This window comes from Scylla paramamosain, unplaced genomic scaffold (genome assembly GCF_035594125.1).
Source record: "Scylla paramamosain isolate STU-SP2022 unplaced genomic scaffold, ASM3559412v1 Contig3, whole genome shotgun sequence".
NCBI lineage: Eukaryota > Metazoa > Arthropoda > Malacostraca > Decapoda > Portunidae > Scylla > Scylla paramamosain.
In genome coordinates this window covers 2,850,001-2,876,555 of record NW_026973668.1, presented here as the reverse complement: position 1 = coordinate 2,876,555, position 26,555 = coordinate 2,850,001, and the positions used below count along the sequence as shown (strand labels likewise).

General features: G+C 45.7%; 3 protein-coding genes across 7 annotated transcripts in view; 1 reads left to right on the top strand and 2 right to left on the bottom strand.

Moving 5' to 3' along the window:
• Positions 1–1,984: 1,984 nt before the first annotated feature.
• On the bottom strand, positions 1,985–6,907 carry LOC135096176 (gastrula zinc finger protein XlCGF57.1-like). 4 transcript variants are annotated; one of them, XM_063997516.1, is made up of 4 exons: positions 6,508–6,906; positions 5,725–5,780; positions 5,579–5,676; positions 1,985–5,054 (listed from the first exon to the last, which is right to left on the bottom strand). In XM_063997516.1, the coding sequence occupies exons 1-4, from the start codon at positions 6,874–6,876 to the stop codon at positions 3,622–3,624; spliced, it is 1,956 nt and encodes a 651-aa protein (XP_063853586.1). In that variant the 5' UTR covers positions 6,877–6,906; the 3' UTR covers positions 1,985–3,621. The 4 variants fall into 4 exon arrangements, with proteins under 4 accessions (XP_063853586.1, XP_063853585.1, XP_063853587.1 ...); XM_063997515.1 differs by having other exon boundaries at positions 5,579–5,780; positions 6,508–6,907; XM_063997517.1 differs by lacking the exon at positions 5,579–5,676 and having other exon boundaries at positions 5,677–5,788; positions 6,508–6,904.
• Positions 6,908–21,587: 14,680 nt separating this feature from the next.
• On the bottom strand, positions 21,588–26,183 carry LOC135096300 (gastrula zinc finger protein XlCGF57.1-like). Of its 2 annotated transcripts, XM_063997693.1 has the most exons (3): positions 25,732–26,183; positions 23,888–24,049; positions 21,588–23,314 (listed from the first exon to the last, which is right to left on the bottom strand). In XM_063997693.1, the coding sequence occupies exon 3, from the start codon at positions 23,214–23,216 to the stop codon at positions 22,158–22,160; it is 1,059 nt and encodes a 352-aa protein (XP_063853763.1). In that variant the 5' UTR covers positions 23,217–23,314; positions 23,888–24,049; positions 25,732–26,183; the 3' UTR covers positions 21,588–22,157. The 2 variants fall into 2 exon arrangements, with proteins under 2 accessions (XP_063853763.1, XP_063853762.1); XM_063997692.1 differs by having other exon boundaries at positions 23,937–25,869.
• Positions 26,166–26,555, top strand: part of LOC135096299 (glutamate-rich WD repeat-containing protein 1-like) — a 10,424-nt gene continuing 10,034 nt past the window's right edge. Inside the window, 1 exon segment of the mRNA XM_063997691.1 lies at positions 26,166–26,273. The gene's annotated coding sequence lies outside the window, so the exon portion shown is untranslated.

Sequence of the window (26,555 nt, the reverse complement as noted above, 5' to 3'; positions counted from 1 at the left end):
CTCTCTCTCACCGCCGCAATGTTGCATCTCTAGCTGTCTTCTACCGCTATTATCATGCTAACTGTTCTTCTGATCTTGCTAACTGCATGCCTCCTCTCCTCCCGCGGCCTCGCTGCACAACACTTTCTTCTTTCTCTCACCACTATTCTGTCCACCTCTCTAATGCAAGAGTTAACCAGTATTCTCAGTCATTCATCCCTTTCTCTGGCAAACTGTGCACTCCCTGCCTGCTTCTGTATCTCCACCTTCCTGTGACGTGAACTCCTGCAAGAGGGAGGCTTCTACACACTTAGCCTGTATTTTTGACTACAGCTTTGGACACTTCTATGGGACTGCCATCTCAGTGGCCTTTTTTTTTTTTTTGTCATGAGATTTTTGTTGCCCTTGGCCTGTGTCCCTCCTACATAAACACACACACACACACACACACACACATATTTTCTAATTTTCTTAATTATTATTTTAAAGAATCTCTCTCTCTCTCACCGTGCCAAAATGAATGTGCAATATATTGTTTTATCTTGTGTATATGTGTCTGTCTGTCTGTCTATTATTTTTTTTATTTATTTATTCTTTTCTTTATTTTCTTTCTTTTATATTTTTTTATTTATTTTCATTTATCTATTCATTTCCTTCCTCTTTCATTAATTTATTTTTTATCTATTTATTCGTTTTCATTCCTCCTAATTTACTTTTTTCACTTCATTTTTTTTTCTTCTCCATTCCTTGTTATTTCCTTCAATTATCAACATTTCATCATTATTGTTATTTGTTGTTTACATGTTTTCTTTCATTCCTCATTGTTTGATTTCTTTTATTCTTCATTTATACACATTTGGATTATTATTATTATTTTTTTATTATTATTTTATTCTTTTGCATTTCCTCGTCCTTCCTGTTTATCTATTTTATTTATATTCACATTTAGGTCATTATTATTTTTTATTCTTTTCCATTTCCTTGTTCTTCCTGTTTATCCATTATATTTCAGTTCCTCCATCATTATTCCTTCATTTCTTGCAGATTTATTAATTTTTCCTTTATTTTTCTGCATCTTCCCCATTTTCTTTGTATTTTCTTAAAGTCCTTCCTGTATTTCGTCCATTTTCTTTAGTTGCTCCATTTCTTGCTTCCTTCCCGTGTTCCCTCCTGCGGGTCTGTCAGAAGGTACTCGCCAAGGACAGAACAACAAAACAAACCAAACAACAACAACAACAACAACAATAATAATAATAATAATAATGATATGTAGCAATTTTTATTATTTTTTTAGTGGTTATTATTGTTGTTGTTGTTGTTGTATGTATATATGTATCTATGTATGTTTTGAAATGGTTTTATTTGGATCTCTCTCTCTCTCTCTCTCTCTCTCTCCATGCATTTGTTATCTTCTTTATTCTCTATCTCTCTCTCTGTCCTACACACACTGTATCATGTACAGCGTATATTTTCATAAGTGGATGCATTTTATATATAACAGCGAGTTATAGTGGAGTTGTAAGTTATTGGTGGTGTTATTGTTGTTATTCTTCTTCTAAGCCAAATTGTTGATGAAGAAGAAGAGTGAATGGGTTTACTTTTGAATAATTTTAATAACAATTTTCCAGCTTATATTTGAAGAAAATGGATGTTGTAATATATTATAAGAGTGAAGAAATGAAGTGTTTTATTATTATTAATAGTAGTAGTGGTGGTAGTAGTAGTACACAAGAACACAAGGGTTGGTGCAGGAAGCCATCAGGCCTACACGTGGCAGTCCCTGTACAAAACACACCTGTCTGTTTCCACCTGTCAGCCCTGTCCAAACACTTGTCTAACACTTCAAAGCTCTGTAATGACTCACTCTGCACTAACAACCTGACTACTGAGTCTATTCCAGTCATCCACCGCTGTTTGTCATGTGAGGATTAATACTGGCCATTTTGTACACACACACACACACACACACACACACAGTAAGTACTGTTAACAACATAACTCAGCATTCTAGCAACAAAAGTTTATTCCAACACTTGAGTACAAAGTAACAACACACAAACACTAGTCACTCCAAGTCCCTCACACACCACCACCACATCCACAACACCTCACCCCCCACAGGTGTGTTTGGATGTGTCTGGCAACACCACTCTTGCTACACAAACACTGCCACAAACACCACACCTGTACTTCCTTACCACAGTGTGGGTGAGGATGTTTGTCAACATTACATTGCAGGATAAACCTTTTGGCCAGTCACCACACCACACCCACAAGTCACCACTGGTATTGCCAGCTGGTTTGTGGCAGTAATGTTGTGGCCAGTCACCACACCACACCCACAAGTCACCACTGGTATTGCCAGCTGGTTTGTGGCAGTAATGTTGTGGCCAGTCACCACACCACACCCACAAGTCACCACTGGTATTGCCAGCTGGTTTGTGGCAGTAATGTTGTGGCCAGTCACCACACCACACCCACAAGTCACCACTGGTATTGCCAGCTGGTTTGTGGCAGTAATGTTGTGGCCAGTCACCACACCACACCCACAAGTCACCACTGGTATTGCCAGCTGGTTTGTGGCAGTAATGTTGTGGCCAGTCACCACACCACACCCACAAGTCACCACTGGTATTGCCAGGGCAAATCTTTTCCCACACTGCAGGCCTGGGAACTTTCTCTCCCTGTTTTCTGCATTTTCTTGTTTCATTGTTTGGTGAGTGCAATGGCCCCAAGCCTGGGGTCTAAAGTTACACCCTAAGCAGTGTTACCAGTGTATCCGAGGGCTCTCTTCAGGACGGCAATCTTTCCCTTTGACCGCAGTTGTTTGTACCTCATGGGCACTCGGGGGACCCGGTGTGGGTGAGGATGTGTCTGTCAAGAGAACGCTTCAGGGTAAATCTTTTCCCACACTCCAGGCACTGAAACTTTCTCTCCCCAGTGTGGGTGAGGATGTGTCTGTTAAGATCACCTTTCAGGGTGAATCTTTTCCTACACTCTAGGCACTGGAAATTTCTCTCCCCAGTGTGGGTGAGGATGTGTGTGTCAAGATGGTATTTCCGGGTAAATCTTTTCCCACACTCCAGGCACTGGAACTTTCTCTCCCCAGTGTGGCTGAGGATGTGTGTGTCAAGATGGTATTTCCGGGTAAATCTTTTCCCACACTCCAGGCACTGGAACTTTCTCTCCCCAGTGTGGGTGAGGATGTGTCTGTCAAGATGACCTTTCAGGGTAAATCTTTTCCCACACTCCAGGCACTGGAACTTTCTCTCCCCAGTGTGGGTGAGGATGTGTGTGTCAAGATTACATTTCTGGGTGAATCTTTTCCTACACTCCAGGCACTGGAACTTTCTCTCCCCAGTGTGGGTGAGGATGTGTGTCAAGGGAATCCTTCCTAGTAAATCTTTTCCCACACTCCAGGCACTGGAACTTTCTCTCCCCAGTGTGGGTGAGGATGTGTCTGTCAAGATGGCCTTTCTGGATAAATCTTTTCCCACACTCCAGGCACTGGAACTTTCTCTCCCCAGTGTGGGTGAGGATGTGTCTGTTAAGATCACCTTTCAGGGTGAATCTTTTCCTACACTCCAGGCACTGGAACTTTCTCTCCCCAGTGTGGGTGAGGATGTGTCTGTCAAGATCACCTTATCTTTTCCCACACTCCAGGCACTGGAACTTTCTCTCCCCAGTGTGGGTGAGGATGTGTCTGTTAAGATCACCTTTCAGGGTGAATCTTTTCCTACACTCCAGGCACTGGAACTTTCTCTCCCCAGTGTGGGTGAGGATGTGTGTGTCAAGATGGTCTTTCCGGATAAATCTTTTCCCACACTGCAGGCACTGGAACTTTCTCTCCCCAGTGTGGGTGAGGATGTGTGTGTCAAGGGAATCCTTCCTGGTAAATCTTTTCCCACACTCCAGGCACTGGAACTTTCTCTCCCCAGTGTGGGTGAGGATGTGTGTGTCAAGGGAATCCTTCCTGGTAAATCTTTTCCCACACTCCAGGCACTGGAACTTTCTCTCCCCAGTGTGGGTGAGGATGTGTCTGTCAAGATGGCCTTTCTGGATAAATCTTTTCCCACACTCCAGGCACTGGAACTTTCTCTCCCCAGTGTGGGTGAGGATGTGTCTGTTAAGATCACCTTTCAGGGTGAATCTTTTCCTACACTCCAGGCACTGGAACTTTCTCTCCCCAGTGTGGGTGAGGATGTGTCTGTCAAGATCACCTTTCAGGGTGAATCTTTTCCTACACTCCAGGCACTGGAACTTTCCCTCCCCAGTGTGGGTGAGGATGTGTGTGTCAAGGAAATCCTTACGGATAAATCTTTTCCCACACTCCAGGCACTGGAACTTTCTCTCCCCAGTGTGGGTGAGGATGTGTCTGTTAAGATCACCTTTCAGGGTGAATCTTTTCCTACACTCCAGGCACTGGAACTTTCTCTCCCCAGTGTGGGTGAGGATGTGTGTGTCAAGATGGCCTTTCCGGATAAATCTTTTCCCACACTCCAGGCACTGGAACTTTCTCTCCCCAGTGTGGGTGAGGATGTGTCTGTCAAGATTACCTTTCTTGATAAATCTTTTCCCACACTCCAGGCACTGGAACTTTCTCTCCCCAGTGTGGGTGAGGATGTGTGTGTCAAGGGAATCCTTCCTGGGAAATCTTTTCCCACACTCCAGGCACTGGAACTTTCTCTCCCCAGTGTGGGTGAGGATGTGTGAGGAGAGATGACTCTTCCGGGCAAATGTCTTCCCGCAGTGGTCACACTTGTGGTTCCTGCCGCCAGTGTGGGTGGCAGTGTGTTCAGTGGGGCCACTCCTGCCTCTCAGCCTTGTCTTGCCGGCATGGGAGAGGACGTGTCTGGCAATGGCAGCCTTGGTGGAGCACACTTTGCCGCAGTGGTCACAAGTGTAGGTCCTCACGCCTGGGGTCGCCTGCTGCTCCCAGCTGTTCCTGCTGCTGCTGCATGACGTCACATCCTCCATTGCAACACTGCTCCTGGCCGCGGCCGGTCCTGCAGGAACCCTGGGCCTGAGCCGAGGATGCACGGAGGGAGTCCCGTCGCTGGACGCCGACCTGGCACCTGTAACAGAGGAGGCCGTCACCACACAGACAGCAAAAGGCTTCCTCCCTCAGCCTCAGCCTAACACACAGCCTCCACAGACAAGATACACCTGGCACCTGTAACAGAGGAGGCCGTCACCACACAGACAGCGAGGGGCTTCCTGCCTCAGCCTCAGCCTAACACACAGCCTCCACAGACAAGATACACCTGGCACCTGTAACAGAGGAGGCCGTCACCACACAGACAGCGAGGGGCTTCCTGCCTCAGCCTCAGCCTAACACACAGCCTCCACAGACAAGATACACCTGGCACCTGTAACAGAGGAGGCCGTCACCACACAGGCCGCGAGGGGCTTCCTGCCTCAGCCTCAGCCTAACACACAGCCTCCATACAGAGTAGGGCCACCACACAAGAAGTGACTCTGTGCGGGCCACCACAGCCGTGCAAAGAGCAAGCCAATCAGTTTTTGTTGGTGGTAACTTGTGACAAAGAAGCAAGTGTTGACAACAGTGGTGCAGCGTTCTGAGTGGCAGGCCACTGACCTGAGGGGCTCTGGGGCAGAATGGAGAAGAGGACTTGCCAGCCACTGACCTGAGGGGCTCTGGGGCAGAATGGACAGGAGGACTTGCCAGCCACTGACCTGAGGGGTCTGGGGCAGAATGGACGGGAGGACTTGCTGGCCACTGACCCGAGGGGTCTGGGGCAGAATGGACTTGCTGGTGGGGTCTTGCTGTCTCGCCACTGCTGTCCTGCTGGAAAACAAACAAACAAATAAAACAATGATAAACAAACAAACAAATAACAAAAATAAAACAAAAAGACAAAGAAGATTAGCTGATGTCCTGCGTTGCTGCCACTGTTGTGACGGCAAAACTTTGTCAAAAAAACCTAACCTAACCTAAAGTTAACCTGACTTACCATAACATAATATAACAAATATAACACACAAAATAAGCACACCTACCTTAACACAACTAACACCAAACAACCGGCACTAGTGTGCACGTGGGGCTCCAGGCTGGCTAGGCCTTGTCCGGCAGGTCTGAGTTGCCAGTTGTGTATTTTCCCTGCACTGTTACCAGGGCAGGCGAGGATACCCCCCCCCCATCTCTCTCTCTCTCTCTTCTGACAAGACATATGATCACTATTACATAGCTAAATGTGCATAGTCTCTCTCTCTCTCTCTCTCTAGACTTGCCGGACGCGGCCTAGCCAGCCGGGGACCCCACATCGACTGTAGTGCCACACAGCCTAACCTAACCCAGCGCAGCAGTGCACAAGATGTCTGCCTATTATTCCCCAGGCAACACTTCACCAGGCAGGCAGCACCAGCAGACAGCCAGGCGGCGCCGCCACGCCTTGGGAATAAAAGAAATGAACAAACAAACAAACAAACCACAACAAGAGTGACGGTGACCACCACCTCAGTCACTCGCCTCCCGACATTGACTTGTTCCCCGCCCACCATTACCTGCACGCCCTCAGGTGAGGCCAGGGAGGCGCCGCCAGTCCGCCAGGTGGCCACAGGTGACCCAGGCCAGCTCAAACACAGGCGCAATCTGCCGCACACTCGGCGGGCCCTGACCACTGACCACAGCACCACGAGGACGCCGCCTCTGTTCCCTCCACCAGACACAGAGTAGACAGGTGACCAGGTGGCCACAGGTGACCCAGGCCAGCTCAAACACAGGCGCAATCTGCCGCACACTCGCCGTGACCTGACCACTGACCACAGCACCACGGGGACGCCGCCTCTGTTCCCTCCACCAGACACGGAATACACAAACGACTTTTGGCGCCAATGGATCTTGATCTTTGTGTTGATCCTTGATCTTGACATTGATTCTTGAAGGACTACAAGTAGTATGGTAGGTTTGGTTAGGTTGAGTTGTGTTTGGTTAGGTTAGGTTAAGTTAGCCTGTGTTAAGTTAGGTTAGGAATACATAGACTAACCATTGAGAGAGAGAGAGAGAGATATTATTATAGTTTATTGACAGAATTTTGCGATTACAAGAAGCTTAAAGTAAAAATCATTTCACTAAAATCATTATATCATATAAAAAGAGCTACAAATAAAAATCCTGTCCAGATAAAATTAACCAATTCACATTGCAAAAACAAACTTTCTCCAAACTTAACTCTTAAAAAATTCAAACTCCCTTTCTTTTAAAAAACAAGAACATTTTAGCCGTAAAGCTTTAAAACATCGCAAACATAATCACATAAAGTGCCTAATAAAAAAAATTCAAACTCCTTCTTTTAAAACACAAGAACATTTTAGCCGTAAAGCTTTAACACATCGCAAACATAATCACATAAAATACCTAATTTACCCTTATACTTCATTAAACTGGTAAAACTACTAAAATCCAACATATTATATCTAGCCCTACAGTCCCTTGACAAAGAACAATTTAACAAAACATGAGACTCATCTTGTACTGCATTACTATCACACATACACAGTCGCAACTCTGCTGGTATTCCATTCCTTCTACCTGTCTCAATTTTTAAATCATGTGACATTAATCGAAGCCTCGTAAGGGCCTGCCTTTTGTAGTCCGGGACAAACTCATTGCTGACATAAACTGGATGTACTGATAGTTCAGGGTTAATTACTGATCTGTACGCCACATACTTAGATGCCGTCTCGGGTTTTTCTCTAATTTTCATTTTGACTATATCCAGTGGATTTACGTTATCTCTATACTGTAGTGCCTTCATCACAAATTGATACCCTGGAGTATTAGCTACTCTGCACAACTCAAATGCAACAGAGAGAGAGAGAGAGAGAGAGAGAGAGAGCACATTAGCAGTGTTACCACACCACCACCACCACCACCTCTCCACACAGGAGCCCCATGCCTGAATTTTGACATCCTGAGAGACACCCTGGGAGACTCGTGCACTTGTGACAACCCTGTGACTGTGTATTTTGTTGTTGGGACACAGGCTGCGTGCGTACACCTCAATATTGTTATGAAGGTGTGTGTGTGTGTGTGTGTGTGTGTGTGTGTGTGTGGTACTTGTTTGTATATTTATCTAACTGGCTGGCTGGCTGACAGACCGACTGACTGACTCACTCACTCACTCACTCACTCACTGGCTGACTGACTGACTGACTCACTCACTCACTCACTCATTCACTCACTCACTCACTGGGTGGCTAGCTGGCTGACTGACTGACTGACGCACTGGCTCGCTGGCTGGCTCCCTTGCTGACTAACTGACTCACTGACTCACTGGCTGGCTAGCTAGCTAGTTGGCTGCCTTGTTGGCTGGCTGGCTGACTGACTGACTGACTGACTGACTGACTGACTGACTGACTGACTGGCTGCTTGGCTGGCTGGCTGACTGACTGACTGACTGGCTGCTTGGCTGGCAGACTGACTGACTGACTGACTGACTGGCTGCTTGGCTGGCAGACTGACTGACTGACTGACTGGCTGGCTGCTTGGCTGGCTGGCTGACTGACTGACTGACTGCCTGCTTGGCTGGCTGACTGACTGACTGACTGACTGACTGACTGACTGGCTGGCTGGCTGGCTGCTTGGCTAGCTGACTGACTGACTGACTGACTGTCTGTCTGGCTGGCTGCTTGGCTGGCTGGCTGACTGACTGGCTGACTGACTGACTGGCTGACTGACTGACTGACTGACTGCTTGTCTGGCTGACTGACTGACTGACTGACTGACTGACTGGCTGGCTGCTTGGCTGGATGGCTGGCTAGCTAGCTGACTGACTGACTGACTGACTGACTGACTGACTGGTTGGCTGCTTGGCTGGCTGGCTGGCTGGCTGGCTGGCTGACTGACTGACTGACTGACTGACTGACTGACTGACTGAATGACTGGCTGGCTGGCTGGCTGCTTGGCTGGCTGACTGGCTGGCTGGCTGGCTGGCTGGCTGGCTGGCTGACTGACTGACTGACTGACTGACTGACTGACTGACTGACTGACTGCTTGGCTGGCTGGCTGACTGACTGACTGACTGACTGACTGACTAACTGACTGACTGACTAACTGACTGACTGACTGGCTGGCTGCTTGGCTGGCTGGCTGGCTGGTTGACTGACTGGCTGACTGACAGACTGACTGGCTGCTTGGCTGCTTGGCTGGCTGGCTGACTGGCTGTCTGGCTCACTGGCTGGCTGGCTGATGGACACTTGCAAATAATATATGTTTGTTTATTTGTTTATTTGCTCATGTAATTTATCATCATTGTTATTATTATTATTATTATTATTATTATTATTATTATTATTATTATTATTATTATTATTATTATTATTATTGGAAGGTGGAAATACTTAAGCAGGCAGGGAGTTCCAGAGTTTACCAGAGAAAGGGATGAATGATTGAGAATACTGGTTAACTCTTGCGTTAGAGAGGTGGACAGAATAGGGGTGAGAGAAAGAAGAAAGTCTTGTGCAGCGAGGCCGCGGGAGGAGGGGAGGCATGCAGTTAGCAAGATCAGAAGAGCAGTTAGCATGAAAATAGCGGTAGAAGACAGCTAGATATGCAACATTGTGGCGGTGAGAGAGAGGCTGAAGACAGTCACTGAGAGGAGAGGAGTTGATGAGACGAAAAGCTTTTGATTCCACCCTGTCTAGAAGAGCAGTATGAGTCTACCCAAATCAGGGAGAGTCGTGCATAAATCCTCAGTAAAAGTTTTCATTTTTGCCTTAGTTCCTCCATGTATCATGTGATTAGTAACTATTTATGTGATTGAATGAATACAACAAGAATTGCACTTACAAGTTTGAGAGAAAAACACCTAAAATTCCCTTCCTTTATTTTTTACACTATGAAAAGTAAATGTTTACACGTGCCTTCTCAACAAACATTATCTGTAAGTTGTGTTCACTTACCACCTAGACTGAGCGTGTACGAGACTTTTCATCTCTGACACCAACATAGCCTTCTGTGTAGAGCTTCTATGATTTACAAAAAAAAAAAAATAAAATAAAAAAAATACCAGTACACAGAAGAGGCACTTTGAGAGAAGAGAAGACCCACGTGCGGATGGCAAGAGACAACTCGACGCCAATTATTCACGTTACGTGATTGTACATGTCATTGATACAGCAAGAAAGAGGACATTAAATTGTTCAGACACCAATCACTGATGTACATTGTATTGTGATAAGAGGCACCTCTCATCACCGGCCTTGTCCGACTGATAAGTGACTTAAACAAACACGGAAAACTTTACTAACACAGGCAAAACATTTCAACCAGTTCTACAAACACAAACAACAACTTCCGAACATAAAACCACAAACCGTTTATGAACTGTGCCAATATACTACAGCAGCCAGTGGTTGTGCTGCAGCAGCAGCCAGTGTGGTGTGCTGCAGCAGCAGCCAGTGGGTTAAGCCAAAGAAAGCTTATGAGAGCTTGTTGGTGACAGGTTTTAGGTGAACAGATGGAGTGTCACAGACAAACAGCAAAGATCATTTTCTCAATATTTTTCTTAACATCTAAGGGAGACACAATGCACAGGCAACCATCACCATATATTGACATGTATGCAATAGTGTGCCTGTTTTAATTGCTTTGTGTTTGTCCTTGCTCTGGTTCCCTTGTACTACATAAAATAAATAAATAAATAAAAATAAATAAATAAAATAAATAGATAAATAAATAGATAAAAAAAAAACATGACCATCCCAATATGAGATTTTATTAAATCCATCTCCTTTCTTTTGTAGAACACACATAATAACAACTTGCAATTCTTGCAATATGGTGGGCTGGGTTAGGTTAAATTGGGCAATATATTATTTGCGGTGATGAATTAAGGGGTGGTGATGGCAGCCCTGGAGTGACTAAGGGAGGCCATTATGGGCCCATGCTAAAAAGGGACCAAAATAGTCGGGCATTCAAATGTTCTAATTGAAAAAAAGTTGGGTCAGGGAATGAGAGGGGCCCATGACTGCCTCGCCGCCCAGGGCTCAAGACAACCTCGCTGCAACTGTTACCGTACGTAAAGTGTGCGTGCCTCACGTCATTGTTCATGGGTAATCATGAGTGAAATGGTCTATAGTTTTCTACTTGCATGAAGACATACGTAATATGTGTAAGTGTCAGTACTCGATGCTATATGAAGCACCAAGCCGATGCTCACTTGTTAGCAGAGTGTGCTTGACCCGCTGGTTGCCTGAGGGCGTCGCTCACGACCAAGTCACGCTCAGACAAGGACGGGCAGGTTGATTGCATGTATTGTTAATGAATACTGTAATATGTTGAAAGTGTTTAATATCAGTGTATAATGTTATTTGGTAAGAAACTGAGACCGAGAACTTGTTCGCAGTTCTTACGGTCATGCCTACCTCATCAATAAACGTGAGACAGACAGAGAGAGAGAGAGAGAGAGAGAGAGAGAGAGAGAGAGAGAGAGAGAGAGAGAGAGAGAGAGAACTGCCTTTCCTCGACCCTGCGATGACGGGTGTGATCAGTAAACAGATCACCTGAGAGCCAATGACGCCCAGCCGGTGCGGCTACACCAACACTGCTTTTGTAGAATTTTTCAAGGTTTTAAAAAATTACCATGCGTTAATATTGATTATGAAGCCACAGGGAACTATATATTCCAGTATTTTGATTATTATTTGCTTGTGTAAGTCATAACTGTCAGTCAAAAAGTGAATATTGTATCAGAGAAGCTTATAACATACAAACGTGCCAACATTTATCACATCATTTATCACTTCTAATTGTTAATAATAAGTGTTCACTGCACTTCTGATGATGCATATAGAATTCTGTATTACTTTTATTTGATGTGCTTGCATGTGGATGTCACAGAAGACGAACTGCAAGTGAAGTTCTTAGAATAACTCGTCATGTTATGATGTGCTGCGTCGTCTGGCGCGCTCGTGATCTATCACAGTCTTTTGGCATTGCATGTGATGATTGGCCACGAAAATCTCTACACTTTACCGGTGAAATGACGTCTCTCCATCGCCACTCCTGGTGCAGCCATAGGCCGAACAAGCAGACGTAATGGGAAAATGTTGAGGTGGGTCAGTGTTGGGCTTAACGATAGCTGAGCAATGTTCTGGGTTGACTTCCAAGAAGGGGCGCGGAGCTTAGCGGCTTCACTTCTGTGACGTGGCCTCTCCCTGGATCCTTCCTCCAAGATGTAAGCAAAAGGCGTTTTCAGTAGTGTCACCGAGAAGTCAAACATTTTGTTCGCAAGGCAAACGGAAGCACACACCCAGCAGAGCGTTTGTCGATCCAAAAGGCAAACAACCAATCAGCGAGTGGTACAACATCAGAACATCGTTTAACTCCCCTTAGGAATGTATTTTGAACAATAAAATACAGAACATGATGGTTTTTGAGGCCGAGGAAGTTGGTGTAGTATAAAGAAATATTTCTTTTCTTGTCATTTCACATTAAAAAGAACCTGAAAGTGACATAAGGCAAAGGAAGGAAGGGGAGATGCTGTGTTTTCTGCTGATATATGGAAGGGACTTTGGTGTGGGATTAAGCAGTGAGAAAAGCAAGGTCATGATTGTGACCAGGTCAGAGGATGAGAGAAACTCAGTGTGGAGACTGGGAGGAAATGTGTTGCGACAGACAGATGAATACAAGTACCTGGGAATGTGGATGAGTCTGAATGGCTGTGTGAAGGCGAAGAATGAAAAGGTGAGCATGGTGAACCAGTGGGTGGGTCGTCTAGGAAGTGCAGCAAGGATGAGAGCGAGTGAGTATGACGTGCTGCAAGGAGTTTGGAAGAGCGTGGCTGTTCCGAGCACTGTGTATGGTATGGATGTGATTGTGTGGAATGAAAATGAATTAGAAAAGTTAGAAGTAGGACAGAACAGAGTAGCAAGGATGGCACTGAATGCACCGAGGTATGCGGCGGTAGAGGCCTTGAGAGGGGACATGGCATGGGGCACTTATCGACTAGAGAGAATGGGTGATGTGAGACTAGTGAGAAAGGTGTTTCTGTGGAATGTTAGGAGCAGCAGGTGGGGGAAGAAGCGTGTTAACATGGTAGTAAAGAGTGGTGTGGAAACTAGTTAGGCTTTCCAGCGGTTTGAGGGGAGGCATGTTGCGAGTGACTGGAGTATGACTGTCAGAAATGGGGAGGGTTTAGAACGCGATGTAAGAAAGTGGAAAAATGAGATAGACAGTGGTGAAGCATGTGGGATTGAGTGAATGGAAGAATAAGATGGAACATGAGAGTACTTTGCGGTGGTATAGAGAGAAAAGAAGCCCCGTGTATGAAAAGTGGTATGTGGGAAGCCTGGGCAGTGATCTCTTCCGAGTGTATGGATGTGAATGCAAGGAGTTACAGGTGGTCTGAGTCCCGCAGCAAAGTGTGCCAGGTGTGTGACACGGGAGAGGATGAGACGGTGGAGCATGTGGTGCTGGAGTGTGTGAGGTATGCCAGAGACAGGAATGAGATGATGCAGGGAAGGCTGATGGTGCTGAGAGAATTGGGGCATGCTAGAGTGAAGACAGGAAGGGAATGGATGGTGTTGCTGCTGGGACTGTGTGGGGAGACCAATGAAAGAATGATTGGGGCTGTGAAAGAGTTCCTGGAGAAAATGTGGCGTGCCAGGTGTAGGAACTAGTGGTGTGATAGATGCTGTATGACTCTGCATGCCGTTTTCTGTTTTTTTTTGTTTTATTTTATTTTTTTTTTTTCCTACAGGAGTGCCGATACAAAGGCCTGGTTTGGGAGGAATCCTGAGCTTCCTGTAAGATCAAGATCAAGATCACCCCAAGGTTTAATAAGGCCTTGTTGCCGATCCAAAGGCCTGGCGTAGGAGTGATCCCGAGCCTCCTGTACCATCAGGATCAAGGTCACCAGAGAACGTTTGTCCTTAGGGCGTCCCTCACGAAATAGGATTCGCAGGTAAGACTGACCTGATCCAGGGATAAATAACTATTGTAAACACAACGGCCTTATCTGCGTCCAGCAACCAGTGACGCACCACACTGCCAGAGTGTGTGGCAGGATAAGCTTCCTGTGTAATTTACTACCAAAAAAAAAAAAAAAAAACTATAACGCGGTATAAAAGTGCGTGAAAAAAAGATGAAAAATGACGAACTGTTTTGACAGTATAGAGGTGTTAAGACACGGGTATAATTCTCTCTCTCTCTCTCTCTCTCTCTCTCTCTCTCTCTCTCTCTCTCTCTCTCTCTCTCTCTCTCTCTCTCTAAGATCCTATAAGATCAAGATCACCCCAAGGTTTAAGGCCTTGTTGCCGATCCAAAGGCCTGGATTAGGAGTGATCCCGATCTCTCTCTCTAAGAGAGAGAGAGAGAGAGAGAGAGAGAGAGAGAGAGAGAGAGAGAGAGAGAGAGAGAGAGAGAGAGAGAGAGGTGTCGCACACACACACACACACACTTGCTGGCCACTCGGTAGGAAGTTGTCTAGAAAAATAACAACAACAACAACAGCAACAATAAATCTGTAAAAGAGGATGACCAAGACTCAGTGAGGAAAGCCAGAAGATCACCAGTAGAGCGGCCTTGACGGAACCCATACTGGCGATCAGACAGAAGGTTGTGAAGTGATAGATGTTTAACAGTCTTCCTGTTGAGGATACATTCACAAACTTTAGAGACCCAGGAAATTAAAGCAAGAGGACAGTATATTGTTCTTATTCGTGTTACACCATCATCTTCATCTCTTCTTCTTCTTCAACTTGCCCTTCCAACTCTAATTTTATCTTACACACACACACACACACACATACACACTCACACTTGCTGGCCACTCGGCAGGTAGTCTCTCTCTCTCTCTCTCTCTCTCTCTCTCTCTCTCTCTCTCTCTCTCTCTCTCTCTCTCTCTCTCTCTCTCTCTCTCTCTCTTGTTGTAATTATAATAATAATAATAAAAATAATAATAATAATAATAATAATAATATTATTATTATTATTGTTATTATTATTATCATCATCACACACACACACACACACACATACACAGACGTAACTGAGCGTTGCTTCCTTCAGTTCTTCAAAAGGCTCACACACGCCACATCCTCTTGAACTTAAAGAGAACAAGACTGATAAACAATTGGCTATTAGCGCTGTGTGTGTGTGTGTGTGTGTGTGTGTGTGTGTGTGTGTGTCCTTCCTAAACAAAAACGATGATGTTTCTCTTGTAGCTAAAAAGAGGATTTTGGATGCAGCCTCATGTCAGGTTTATGTTCTGGGTGTAAGTCTTGGCTAAATGGTGACCTCTCACTAGTAAAACTTAAAGAATTAGTGGGTGTTAGAGAAACAAGTTGTGACGAGATGTGTTGGTGTTGATGTTGTTGCGTTGGGGTATCCGCCAGTGAAGGAGCTTGTTGGAAGCAGGAAGAGAAATTTTTGAAGGTGTGGCAAGAACGTTGACACGTGACTGACGACCCTGACTTGGTATTTCATGACAGACATGACCCTGGCAAAGCTGTGGCATCTGTACAGCATCATACCTCTTTGCGAGTCGTCAAGAAAAATAACGTTTAGGGAAATACCCCTGACTCAAAGGTGCGTGATGTGTGCACTCATAGGCATGGAGGTAGCGGAGGCATCTGAATGTTGTCTGGCCGCTTTCGCCTGTCAACAGTCTGCAGGTGGAACAGGCAGGGACGTGGCCGCCTGCCCTGGAGGAGCCGTTGTGTTCCTGTGCACTGGTGCAGACAGAGGCTCACGGCATACAACACTGCCCTTTTTCACATGTTGGTGACGCATATGGATTCGCTAGCCTCAGTAATTTATTCTGCGGCACATTTGACAACACAACTGTGTGCTTCGTTGTAAATTCAGTCCTGGACTTGTATTCCCAGAATCAGTCACAAGATGCAGCCAGACCATGCGGTACACGACACACCATATTGTTGTTAAGTGTTTCACTCTGCTTCTTCATACATCACCCACGAGTATTTTTGTGTCTATGGACCATCATTCCATGTCTTCACTGGATATTTTATTTGTATATATCTTATTATTATTTTGTTCTTTGGTAATGTTAATTTATTCATTTATTTATTTATTTTTTATTTAAAACATTTCAAGATTATGATCTGGGATGGACCCATAAAATTGTTGTTTATTTTAAGTTAATGTGGTTAATAAAACTATTTACTTATGTATCTGTGTGTACACTGCTCACCTGGAGACGCCACACCACCTTCTCTGACGAGGCAGGCGACGCACAGGGCGCTCACCCAATGACTAGAGTCACAGCACAGAGGCGAACACACACTGCCTCTCATCACAACACAGACAACACTAACGTTATTCCGGATGTCACTGTGGACGCCGGTGTGTCCGCTAGGCGCACCATTATGTGCATGTGTGTGTGTGTGTGTGTGTGTGTGTGTGTGTGTGTAGGTTTTAGTGCCATATATTTGTTTAATTCTTCCTTAGCGACTATCTGATCTACTCGTAATTGCCGAGTGTCCATTGTTGTTGTTGTTGTTGTTGTTGTTGTTGTGACAGGAAAGAAACTGTTGTGTCTCCCGCATGGTAACGCTTCACACTTTTAGTCTGAACGCGAGTTGTTTCCATGTGTACTACACTTTTATGCTTTCCTTCACAATGCGACTCACACACACACACACACACACACACACAGACACACACACTACAATAACGGCAAAAGATAGCAAGCGATGCAACACTGTGGTGATAAGAGAGAGGCTAAAGACAGCCAGTTAGAGGAGAGGAGTTGATAAAATGAAAAGCTTTTGATTCCACCCTGTCTAAAACAGCGGTATAAATGGAACTCTCCATACATGTGAAGCAAACTCCATACATGGACGGATAAGGCCCCTATACAGCATTAGCAGGGGGGGGATGAGAAAAACTGGCGGAGAAGTCTCAGAACACCTAACTTCATAGAAGCTGTTTTAGCTAGAGATGAGATGTGAAATTTCCAGTTCAGATTATAAGTAAAGGACAGACCGAGGATGTTCAGTGTAGAAGAGGGGGACAGTTGAGTGTCATTGAAGAAGAGGGGATAGTTGTCTGGAAGGTTGTGTCGAGTTGATAGATGGAGGAATTGAGTTTTTGAGGCATTGAACAATACCAAGTTTGCTCTGCCCCAATCACAAATTTTAGAGAGAAGGATAAAAGCCATAGTATGGTAGTTTGGAAATCAAAGCTTTTGTGTCAGACTCTTTTGATATGTCTAAGGCAACAACAAAAGTTTAGCTAAAATCCCTAAAAGAGGATGACCAAGACTCAGTAAGGAAAGCCAGAAGATCACCAGTGGAGTGGCCTTGACGGAACCCATACTGGCGATCAGATAGAAGGTTGTGAAGTGATAGATGTTTAAGAATCTTCCTGTTGAGGATAGATTCAAAAACTTTAGATAGGCAGGAAATTAAAGCAATAGAACAGTAGTTTGAGGGATTAGAACGGTCACCCTTTTTAGGAACAGGTTGAATGTAGGCAAACTTCCAGCAAGAAGGAAAGGTAGATGTTGACAGACAGAGCTGAAAGAGTTTGACTAGGCAAGGTGCAAGCACGGAGGCACAGTTTTGGAGAACAATAGGAGGGACCCCATCAGGTCCATAAGCCTTCCGAGGGTTTAGGCCAGCGAGGGCATGGAAAACATCACTGCCAAGGATTTAATGGGTAGCATGAAGTAGTCAGAGGGCGGAGGAGAGGGAGGAACAAGCCCAGAATCGTCCAAGGTAGAGTTTTTAGCAAAGGTTTGAGCAAAGAGTTCAGCTTTAGAAATAGATGTGATAGCAGTGGTGCCATCTGGTTGAAATAAAGGAGGGAAAGAAGAAGCAAAGTTATTGGAGATATTTCTAGCTAGATGCCAGAAGTCACGAGGGGAGTTAGATCTTGAAAGATTTTGACACTTTGTTAATGAAGGAGTTTTTGGCTAGTTAGAGAACAGACTTGGCATGGTTTCAGGCAGAAATATAAAGTGCATGAGATTCTGGTGATGGAAGGCTTAAATACCTTTTGTGGGCCACCTCTCTATCATGTATAGCACGAGAACAAGCTGTGTTAAACCAAGGTTTAGAAGGTTTAGGACGAGAAAAAGAGTGAGGAATGTACGCCTCCATGCCAGACACTATCACCTCTGTTATGCGCTCAGCACACAAAGACGGGTCTCTGACACGGAAGCAGTAGTCATTCCAAGGAAAATCAGCAAAATACCTCCTCAGGTCCCCCCAACTAGCAGAGGCAAAACGCCAGAGGCACCTTCGCTTAGGGGGATCCTGAGGAGGGACTGGAGCGATAGGACAAGATAAAGATATGAGATTGTGATCGGAGGAGCCCAACGGAGAAGAAAGGGTGACAGCATAAGCAGAAGGATTAGAGGTCAGGAAAAGGTCAAGAATGTTGGGCGTATCTCCAAGACGGTCAGGAATACGAGTAGGGTGTTGCACCAATTGCTCTAGGTCATGGAGGATAGCAAAGTTGAAGGCTAGTTAACCAGGATGGTCAGTGAAGGGAGAGGAAAGCCAAAGCTGGTGGTGAACATTGAAGTCTCCAAGAATGGAGATCTCTGCAAAAGGGAAGAGGGTCAGAATGTGCTCCACTTTGGAAGCTAAGTAGTCAAAGAATTTCTTATAGTCTGAGGAGTTAGGTGAGAGGTATACAGCACAGATAAATGTAGTTTGAGAGTGACTCTGCAGTCGTAGCCAGATGGTGGAAAACTCAGAAGATTCAAGAGTGTGGGCACGAGAGCAGATTAAGTCATTGCGCACGAAGACTCAACATCACTCATAATTTCATAATTATGAGAGTCTAAAATGTGGAAAGAAATTTATCCGGAAAGTCTCACCTCACCAGACAAACCCCGACACACAGTGGTGTTATGAATTACGAGTGTGAAGAGTGTGCCAAAAGATTTGCTGACAGTGTTGAGGTCAGTAGACACGTGTGCCTTCAGGACACATTGGTGTGGGGGAGTTCAAGTGTGGTGTTTGTGGGAAGTGTAACAAGACAAAGCCTGACATTGCGCAACACACGAGGACCCACTTTTGAGGTGGTGAGTTGTGTGGACCAGTGGGGTCACACCCGTGCCTGTGGGAGTGTGTGGCGGTGGTGGTGGTGTGTTACATCTGTGGTGGCAGCCGTGTCCTTGTGTGCTGTGAGGGAGTCATGGCCACAGATTCATTTATTAAGTGTTTCGATTACGATGTGACACGCACTCCCTAGACTTATAACATTGTCGTTCATTGTCAGTGGTACCAGTACGGTAAAGCTTTGTTTGTGTGAATCTTGAGTGTGTTTAAGTATTCACCTAGGCGTGATACACAGGCCTGAGACTCGTGGATATATTGTAACTGCTGATTCAGGGCTTACTCCTCCCTCTCCTCCACCCTCCGACTACTTCATTCCTCCAATTAAGACTCTTCCTGATGTTTTTCCGTGCCCTTACTGGCATTAACCCTCGGAGGGCTTAGGTAGTAGAGGGAGAGGAGGGGACAGGGGGGTGAGGGTACTGGGGAGGGGAGAGTACAGGAGGATAATGAGGGGACAGGGGCAGTGAGGTTAGATGGGAAGCTAGTTAGGTTATTTAAGTGAAGTGAGGTGAGGCTCGGTAGGGTGAAGTGAGGTGGTGTGAGGTTAGGTTATGTGAGGTGAGGTGAGGCTAAATGAGGCTTGATGAGGTTAGGTTAGGCTAGGCGAGGTTCGACGCGAAGTCACGTGATCAGAATTCATTGTTTAAAAAGCACGCCATGAAATCACTGCAAGAGGGAAATGTTTACCAAAATGAGAACTTAAGGACATAAGAAAAATGACACTGCAAAAGGCTGGCTGGCAGCTCCTGAACTGATCATGAACCAACCCCCCTCCTCAGTGCGGCGTGCCATGGGGAGGGAAGAGCCGCCCCAGTCCTGCTCCCTGAGAGGTGGAGGTAGGCAAGTATCGGACGGCGTCTGGTGGGTGACACTATTGTGATAAACTCGAGGAATAGAGGGAACGTTAGATAAAATTAAAGGAGAGTAAATAAAGATAATGAGAAGAGAAAGATGAGGGGGTGAGAGGAGCAGAGGAAGAGAACGAGATAGTAGAAAGAAGGGGATGATAAGAAGAGGGATTAATACAAGTTGAATGGAAGAGATAGGAAGGAGGAAAGAAGAGGAAGAGGAGGAGGAGGAGGTAGAATAAATGAAGAAAAGAGGAGACAGCAAGGGATAATGAAGAGAGAAGAAGTAATTAGTAGTAAATTAATGAAAGTGCTCGTTGAAGGCAGAAGAGGAGACATTGGAAAGAAGGAAAAAAAAAACGAGAGGAAGGAGAGGTAACAGAAGGAGGAAAGAGGAAGAACGTGAGAGAAAATAGAAGAGGACAATAGAATAAAGAGGAATAGGGACAAGAAAAGAGGTAGGCGAAGAAAGAAGAATTAAAAGAAGAAAAATAAGAGAAAGAAATGAATAAGGATAAGAAACAAGGTAGGAGAAGAAGGAAGAAAAGATAAAAAGAAGTAAAAGAAGAAAAATAAGAGGGATAAGAAAGTAAGAGGATATTCCAGAAGAAGAAGAAGAAGAAAAGGAAAAGAATTACATATATTACATCACAGGAAGGAGAAAGAAGAAAAGTACAAAGAATTACAAGACAGAGAGAGAGAGAGAGAGAGAGAGAGAGAGAGAGAGAGAGAGAGAGAGAGAGAGAGAGAGAGAGAGAGAGGTACAAGAACAACTAGAACAGGAGGAACAAGAAGAAAGTAATATAAAGATGAAGAAGGAAATAAGATAAAGACGAAGAAGAAAAAAATAATAAATACAAGAGAAAGAACAATAAACAAGTTACAAGGGAAAGAAGATAAATGAGGAACAAGCAGAAAATGATGAAGATAGAAGTAAAAGAAGAAAAATAAGAATTACAAATAAACTGGAAGCAAAAGAAAAAAAAAGGAAGTAAAGGAACACAAAGGAGGAAATATACAAAACCAAAAAGAAGGAAAACAGGAACAAGGACGAGAAAAAGAGGTAGGAAAAAGAAAGGAAAAGAAATAAAAGATAAAAAAAGAAGAAGGAAAGGAAGAAAAAAAGGAGAGAAAATAAAGAAGAAACAAAAGAAAATACAGAAGAAAAGGAAGAACAATAAGAGAAAGTAAAGAAGGAAAAGTGTAAAAAGAAGAACAAGGAGAGAAAAAGAAAAGTAAAAAGAAGAGGAAGAACAAGGAGAGAAAATAAAAGTGTAAAAAGAAGAAGAGGAAGAACAAGGAGAGAAAATAAAAGAAAAAGCGTAAAAATAATAAGATTGAGAAGGCAGACACCTCTTGCTAGCAACACCAGACACACACACACACACACACACATACACACCAGCACAGTGAAGGAGCAGCACCAATGGACACACCTAAGGGGGGGGGGGGGGGGCGTGGGATAGCGAGTGCGCCAGTGTGTGTGTTTTGATGATTTTTCTTCTCTTTCCTCTTTCATCTTTTTGTGTGTTTGCTAACTATTTTTTTTATTTATTTTGTGTGTGTTTTAATGGTTTTGTCTCTTGTTTTTCCTCGTTTGTAAGATGTTACGTGTGAGCATACACTGAACTCTAGGGGATGGACCATGAAGGGGTGTTGCTCACACTAACAATGGAAGGGTTAAAAGAAAAGAGAAAAGGAGACATTTTAACTGCTATTTAATATCTTAAAGTTAACCCTTAAATTAAGTAACAATACAAAATTGAAGATTATTTAAGTAAGTAAAAGTAAGTAACAAGGAGTGGCAATCTGAACTGGACTGAATAACTTAAAAGACTGGTTCAGTTAATAACTTAAGCCAAGTTAGTGAATGCATATAGATACAAATTACAAAAATAAACACCTTTACATATACATAATAGAAAATAAATATAAATGTGTTTGTGTGTGTGTGTGTGTGTGTTTATGTGTTTGTGTGTGTGGGTGTGTAACACTGGTGTAACTCGAGTGTATATGAGGCTCCCAGCGTATGCCAAGGCGACCTCAGAGCTGTAGCGACCCTTGGAGGAGACTGAAGCTCGATGGAACTCCACCCCTCGTTATCGGCTTGGTAGCCTGCTAGAGGTCACGTATCCAGTATGCCTCAAGCTATACACGTGGCAGCGCCACGAGTTGAGAGGCAGGCACCTGGTTCCGTGGTAGAGTAGTCACGTGTGTGACAGTGTCAAGATTACATTTCAGGGTAAATCTTTTCCCACACTCCAGACACTAGAACTTTCTCTCCCCAGTGTTGGTGAGGATGTGTTTGTCAAGGGAACCCTTCCTGGTAAATCTTTTCCCACACTCTAGGCACTGGAACTTTCTCTCCCCAGTGTGGGTGAGGATGTGTCTGTCAAGATGGCCTTTCCGGGTAAATCTTTTCCCACACTCCAGGCACTGGAACTTTCTCTCCCCAGTGTGGGTGAGGATGTGTTTGTTAAGATCACCTTTCAGGATAAATCTTTTCCCACACTCCAGGCACTGGAACTTTCTCTCCCCAGTGTGGGTGAGGATGTGTGTGTCAAGGGAATCCTTCCTGATAAATCTTTTCCCACACTCCAGGCACTGGAACTTTCTCTCCCCAGTGTGGGTGAGGATGTGTCTGTCAAGATCACCTTTCAGGGTAAATCTTTTCCCACACTCCAGGCACTGGAACTTTCTCTCCCCAGTGTGGGTGAGGATGTGTCTGTCAAGATTACCTTTCTTGATAAATCTTTTCCCACACTCCAGGCACTGGAACTTTCTCTCCCCAGTGTGGGTGAGGATGTGTCTGTGAAGACCATCTTTCTGGGTAAATCTTTTCCCACACTCCAGGCACTGGAACTTTCTCTCCCCAGTGTGGGTGAGGATGTGTGTGTCAAGGGAATCCTTCCTGGGAAATCTTTTCCCACACTCCAGGCACTGGAACTTTCTCTCCCCAGTGTGGGTGAGGATGTGTGTGTCAAGGGAATCCTTCCTGGTAAATCTTTTCCCACACTCCAGGCACTGGAACTTTCTCTCCCCAGTGTGGGTGAGGATGTGTGAGGAGAGATGACTCTTCCGGGCAAATGTCTTCCCGCAGTGGTCACACTTGTGGTTCCTGCCGCCAGTGTGGGTGGCAGTGTGTTCAGTGGGGCCACTCCTGCCTCTCAGCCTTGTCTTGCCGGCATGGGAGAGGACGTGTCTGGCAATGGCAGCCTTGGTGGAGCACACTTTGCCGCAGTGGTCACAAGTGTAGGTCCTCACGCCTGGGGTCGCCTGCTGCTCCCAGCTGTTCCTGCTGCTGCTGCATGACGTCACATCCTCCATTGCAACACTGCTCCTGGTTGCGGCCGGTCCTGCAGGAACCCTGGGCCTGAGCCGAGGATGCACGGAGGGAGTCCCGTCGCTGGACGCCGACCTGGCACCTGTAACAGAGGAGGCCGTCACCACACAGACAGCAAAAGGCTTCCTGCCTCAGCCTCAGCCTAACACACAGCCTCCACAGACAAGATACACCTGGCACCTGTAACAGAGGAGGCCGTCACCACACAGACAGCGAGGGGCTTCCTGCCTCAGCCTCAGCCTAACACACAGCCTCCACAGACAAGATACACCTGGCACCTGTAACAGAGGAGGCTGTCACCACAGAGACAGCGAGGGGCTTCCTGCCTCAGCCTCAGCCTAACACACAGCCTCCATACAGAGTAGGGCCACCACACAAGAAGTGACTCTGTGCGGGCCACCACAGCCGTGCAAAGAGCAAGCCAATCAGTTTTTGTTGGTGGTAACTTGTGACAAAGAAGCAAGTGTTGACAACAGTGGTGCAGCGTTCTGAGTGGCAGGCCACTGACCTGAGGGGCTCTGGGGCAGAATGGAGAAGAGGACTTGCCAGCCACTGACCTGAGGGGCTCTGGGGCAGAATGGACAGGAGGACTTGCCAGCCACTGACCTGAGGGGCTCTGGGGCAGAATGGAGAAGAGGACTTGCCAGCCACTGACCTGAGGGGCTCTGGGGCAGAATGGAGAAGAGGACTTGCCAGCCACTGACCTGAGGGGCTCTGGGGCAGAAAGGACGGGAGGACTTGCCGGCCACTGACCCGAGGGGTCTGGGGCAGAATGGAATTGCTGGTGGGGTCTTGCTCTCTCGCCACTGCTGTCCTGCTGGAAAACAAACAAACAAATAAAACAATGATAAACAAACAAACAAATAACAAAAATAAAACAAAAAGACAAAGAAGATTAGCTGACGTCCTGCGTTGCTGCCACTGTTGTGACGGCAAAACTTTGTCAAAAAAACCTAAACTAACCTAAAGTTAACCTGACTTATCATAACATAATATAACAAATATAACACACAAAATAACCACACCTACCTTAACACAACTAACATCAAACAACCGGCACTAGTGTGCACGTGGGGCTCCAGGCCTTGTCCGGCAGGACAAGGCCTAGGCCTTGTCCGGCAGGTCTGAGTTGCCAGTTGTGTATTTTCCTTGCACTGTTACCAGGTCAGGCGAGGATACCCCTCTCTCTCTCTCTCTCTCTCTCTCTCTCTCTCTCTCTCTCTCTCTCTCTCTCTCTCTCTCTCTCTCTCTCTCTCTCTCTCTCTCTCTCTCTCTCTCTTCTGACAAGACATATGATCAGTGGCGGCTCGTCAATAGGGACTGCGAGACTGCAGCCCCCCCAGTGGATTTCTAGGATTCACGAAAATAATGTTAATTTATTTTATGTTTGACTATCATTCACTTGAAAACACCAATTCTCATGTTTATATGAAAAAAAAATACTGCAAAACAATGAGGAAGTACGGAAATTATTTACTATTTAATGATACGAAAGCGGGGGAGAAATGTGGGGAGGCTTCCCGGGCGAGTGTGGACTGCGTCCAGTGCAGTCTTGTCTCGGCCGTTGTTGTGGCTAGGTGAGTGTTCTTGCGTCGGTCTTATTTTCGATCGTGTTTTTCAATTTGTCAGGGATGATTTTAAAATATTATTGATCAGTGATGGCTTGTGCTCAATCTTGATTATCATAGATGGTGTGAAATCACAGAAACATCGTATAAAATAGTATTTTTTTCTTTTCCCAGGTAGGCCTAGCAGTATTTTGCAAAATGGCACAAGAAGCAAAGACAGTTTCTGCATTAAAAGAACTTGCACTTGCCATGATTTCAATAGAGAAGATTTCTATGAATAATATGCCAGGTTTAAATGAAAAAGTTATTGATCTGTTTGCACAAAACAGGAACAGGAGAATGGACTTCCTTTTCAAAAAGCCTAAGCCAGCACTAAGGAAGTCAAGCATTTACTGTTAGGATAAGACCTAGAGGATTAAATAATTATCTATCTATCTTTATAATCTATCAATCAATGGTATATTAAACAATAACAATAAAAGCATTTAAGATTTTATTTGTCTGAATGTGAGACAGCCCCCCCATCAGTAACAGTCACGAGCCGCCACTGCATATGATCACTATTTCATAGCTAAATGTACATAGTCTCTCTCTCTCTCTCTCTCTCTCTCTCTCTCTCTCTCTCTCTCTCTCTCTCTCTCTCTCTAGACCTGCCGGACGCGGCCCAGCCAGCCGGGGACCCCACATCGACTGTAGTGCCACACAGCCTAACCTAACCCAGCGCAGCAGTGCACAAGATGTCTGCCTATTATTCCCCAGGCAACACTTCACCAGGCAGGCAGCACCAGCAGACAGCCAGGCGGCGCCGCCACGCCTTGGGAATAAAAGAAATCAACAAACAAACAAACAAACAAACCACAACAAGAGTGACGGTGACCACCACCTCAGTCACTCGCCTCCCGACATTGACTTGTTCCCCGCCCACCATTACCTGCACGCCCTCAGGTGAGGCCAGGGAGGCGCCGCCAGTCCGCCAGGTGGCCACAGGTGACCCAGGCCAGCTCAAACACAGGCGCAATCTGCCGCACACTCGGCGTGACCTGACCACTGACCACAGCACCACGAGGACGCCGCCTCTGTTCCCTCCACCAGACACAGAGTAGACAGGTGACCAGGTGGCCACAGGTGACCCAGGCCAGCTCAAACACAGGCGCAATCTGCCGCACACTCGCCGTGACCTGACCACTGACCACAGCACCACGGGGACGCCGCCTCTGTTCCCTCCACCAGACACAGAGTAGACAGGTGACCAGGTGGCCACAGGTGACCCAGGCCAGCTCAAACACAGGCGCAATCTGCCGCACACTCGGCGGGCCCTGACCACTGACCACAGCACCACGGGGACGCCGCCTCTGTTCCCTCCACTAGACAGTAGACACGCAATACACAAACGACTTTTGGCGCCAATGGATCTTGATCTTTGTGTTGATCCTTGATCTTGACATTTATTCCGCTAGGACTACTAGTAGTATGGTAGGTCTATAGTAGGGCTTTTCAGTGGTTTGAGGGGAGGCATACTGAGAGTGACTGGACTGTGATTGCTACAAATGGAGAGGCTTTAGAATGGAATGTAAGAAAGTGGAAGAGTGAGATAGACTGAGAGGTGAAGTGTGTGGGACTGAGTGAATGGAAGAATAAGAACAAGAGTACTTTGGACTGCTATATAGAGAAAGAGGCCCCGATGTATGAAAGGTGGTATGAGGGAAGCCTGGGCGGTGATCTCCTCTTCCGAGTAAGGGCACAGTCAGTGTATGG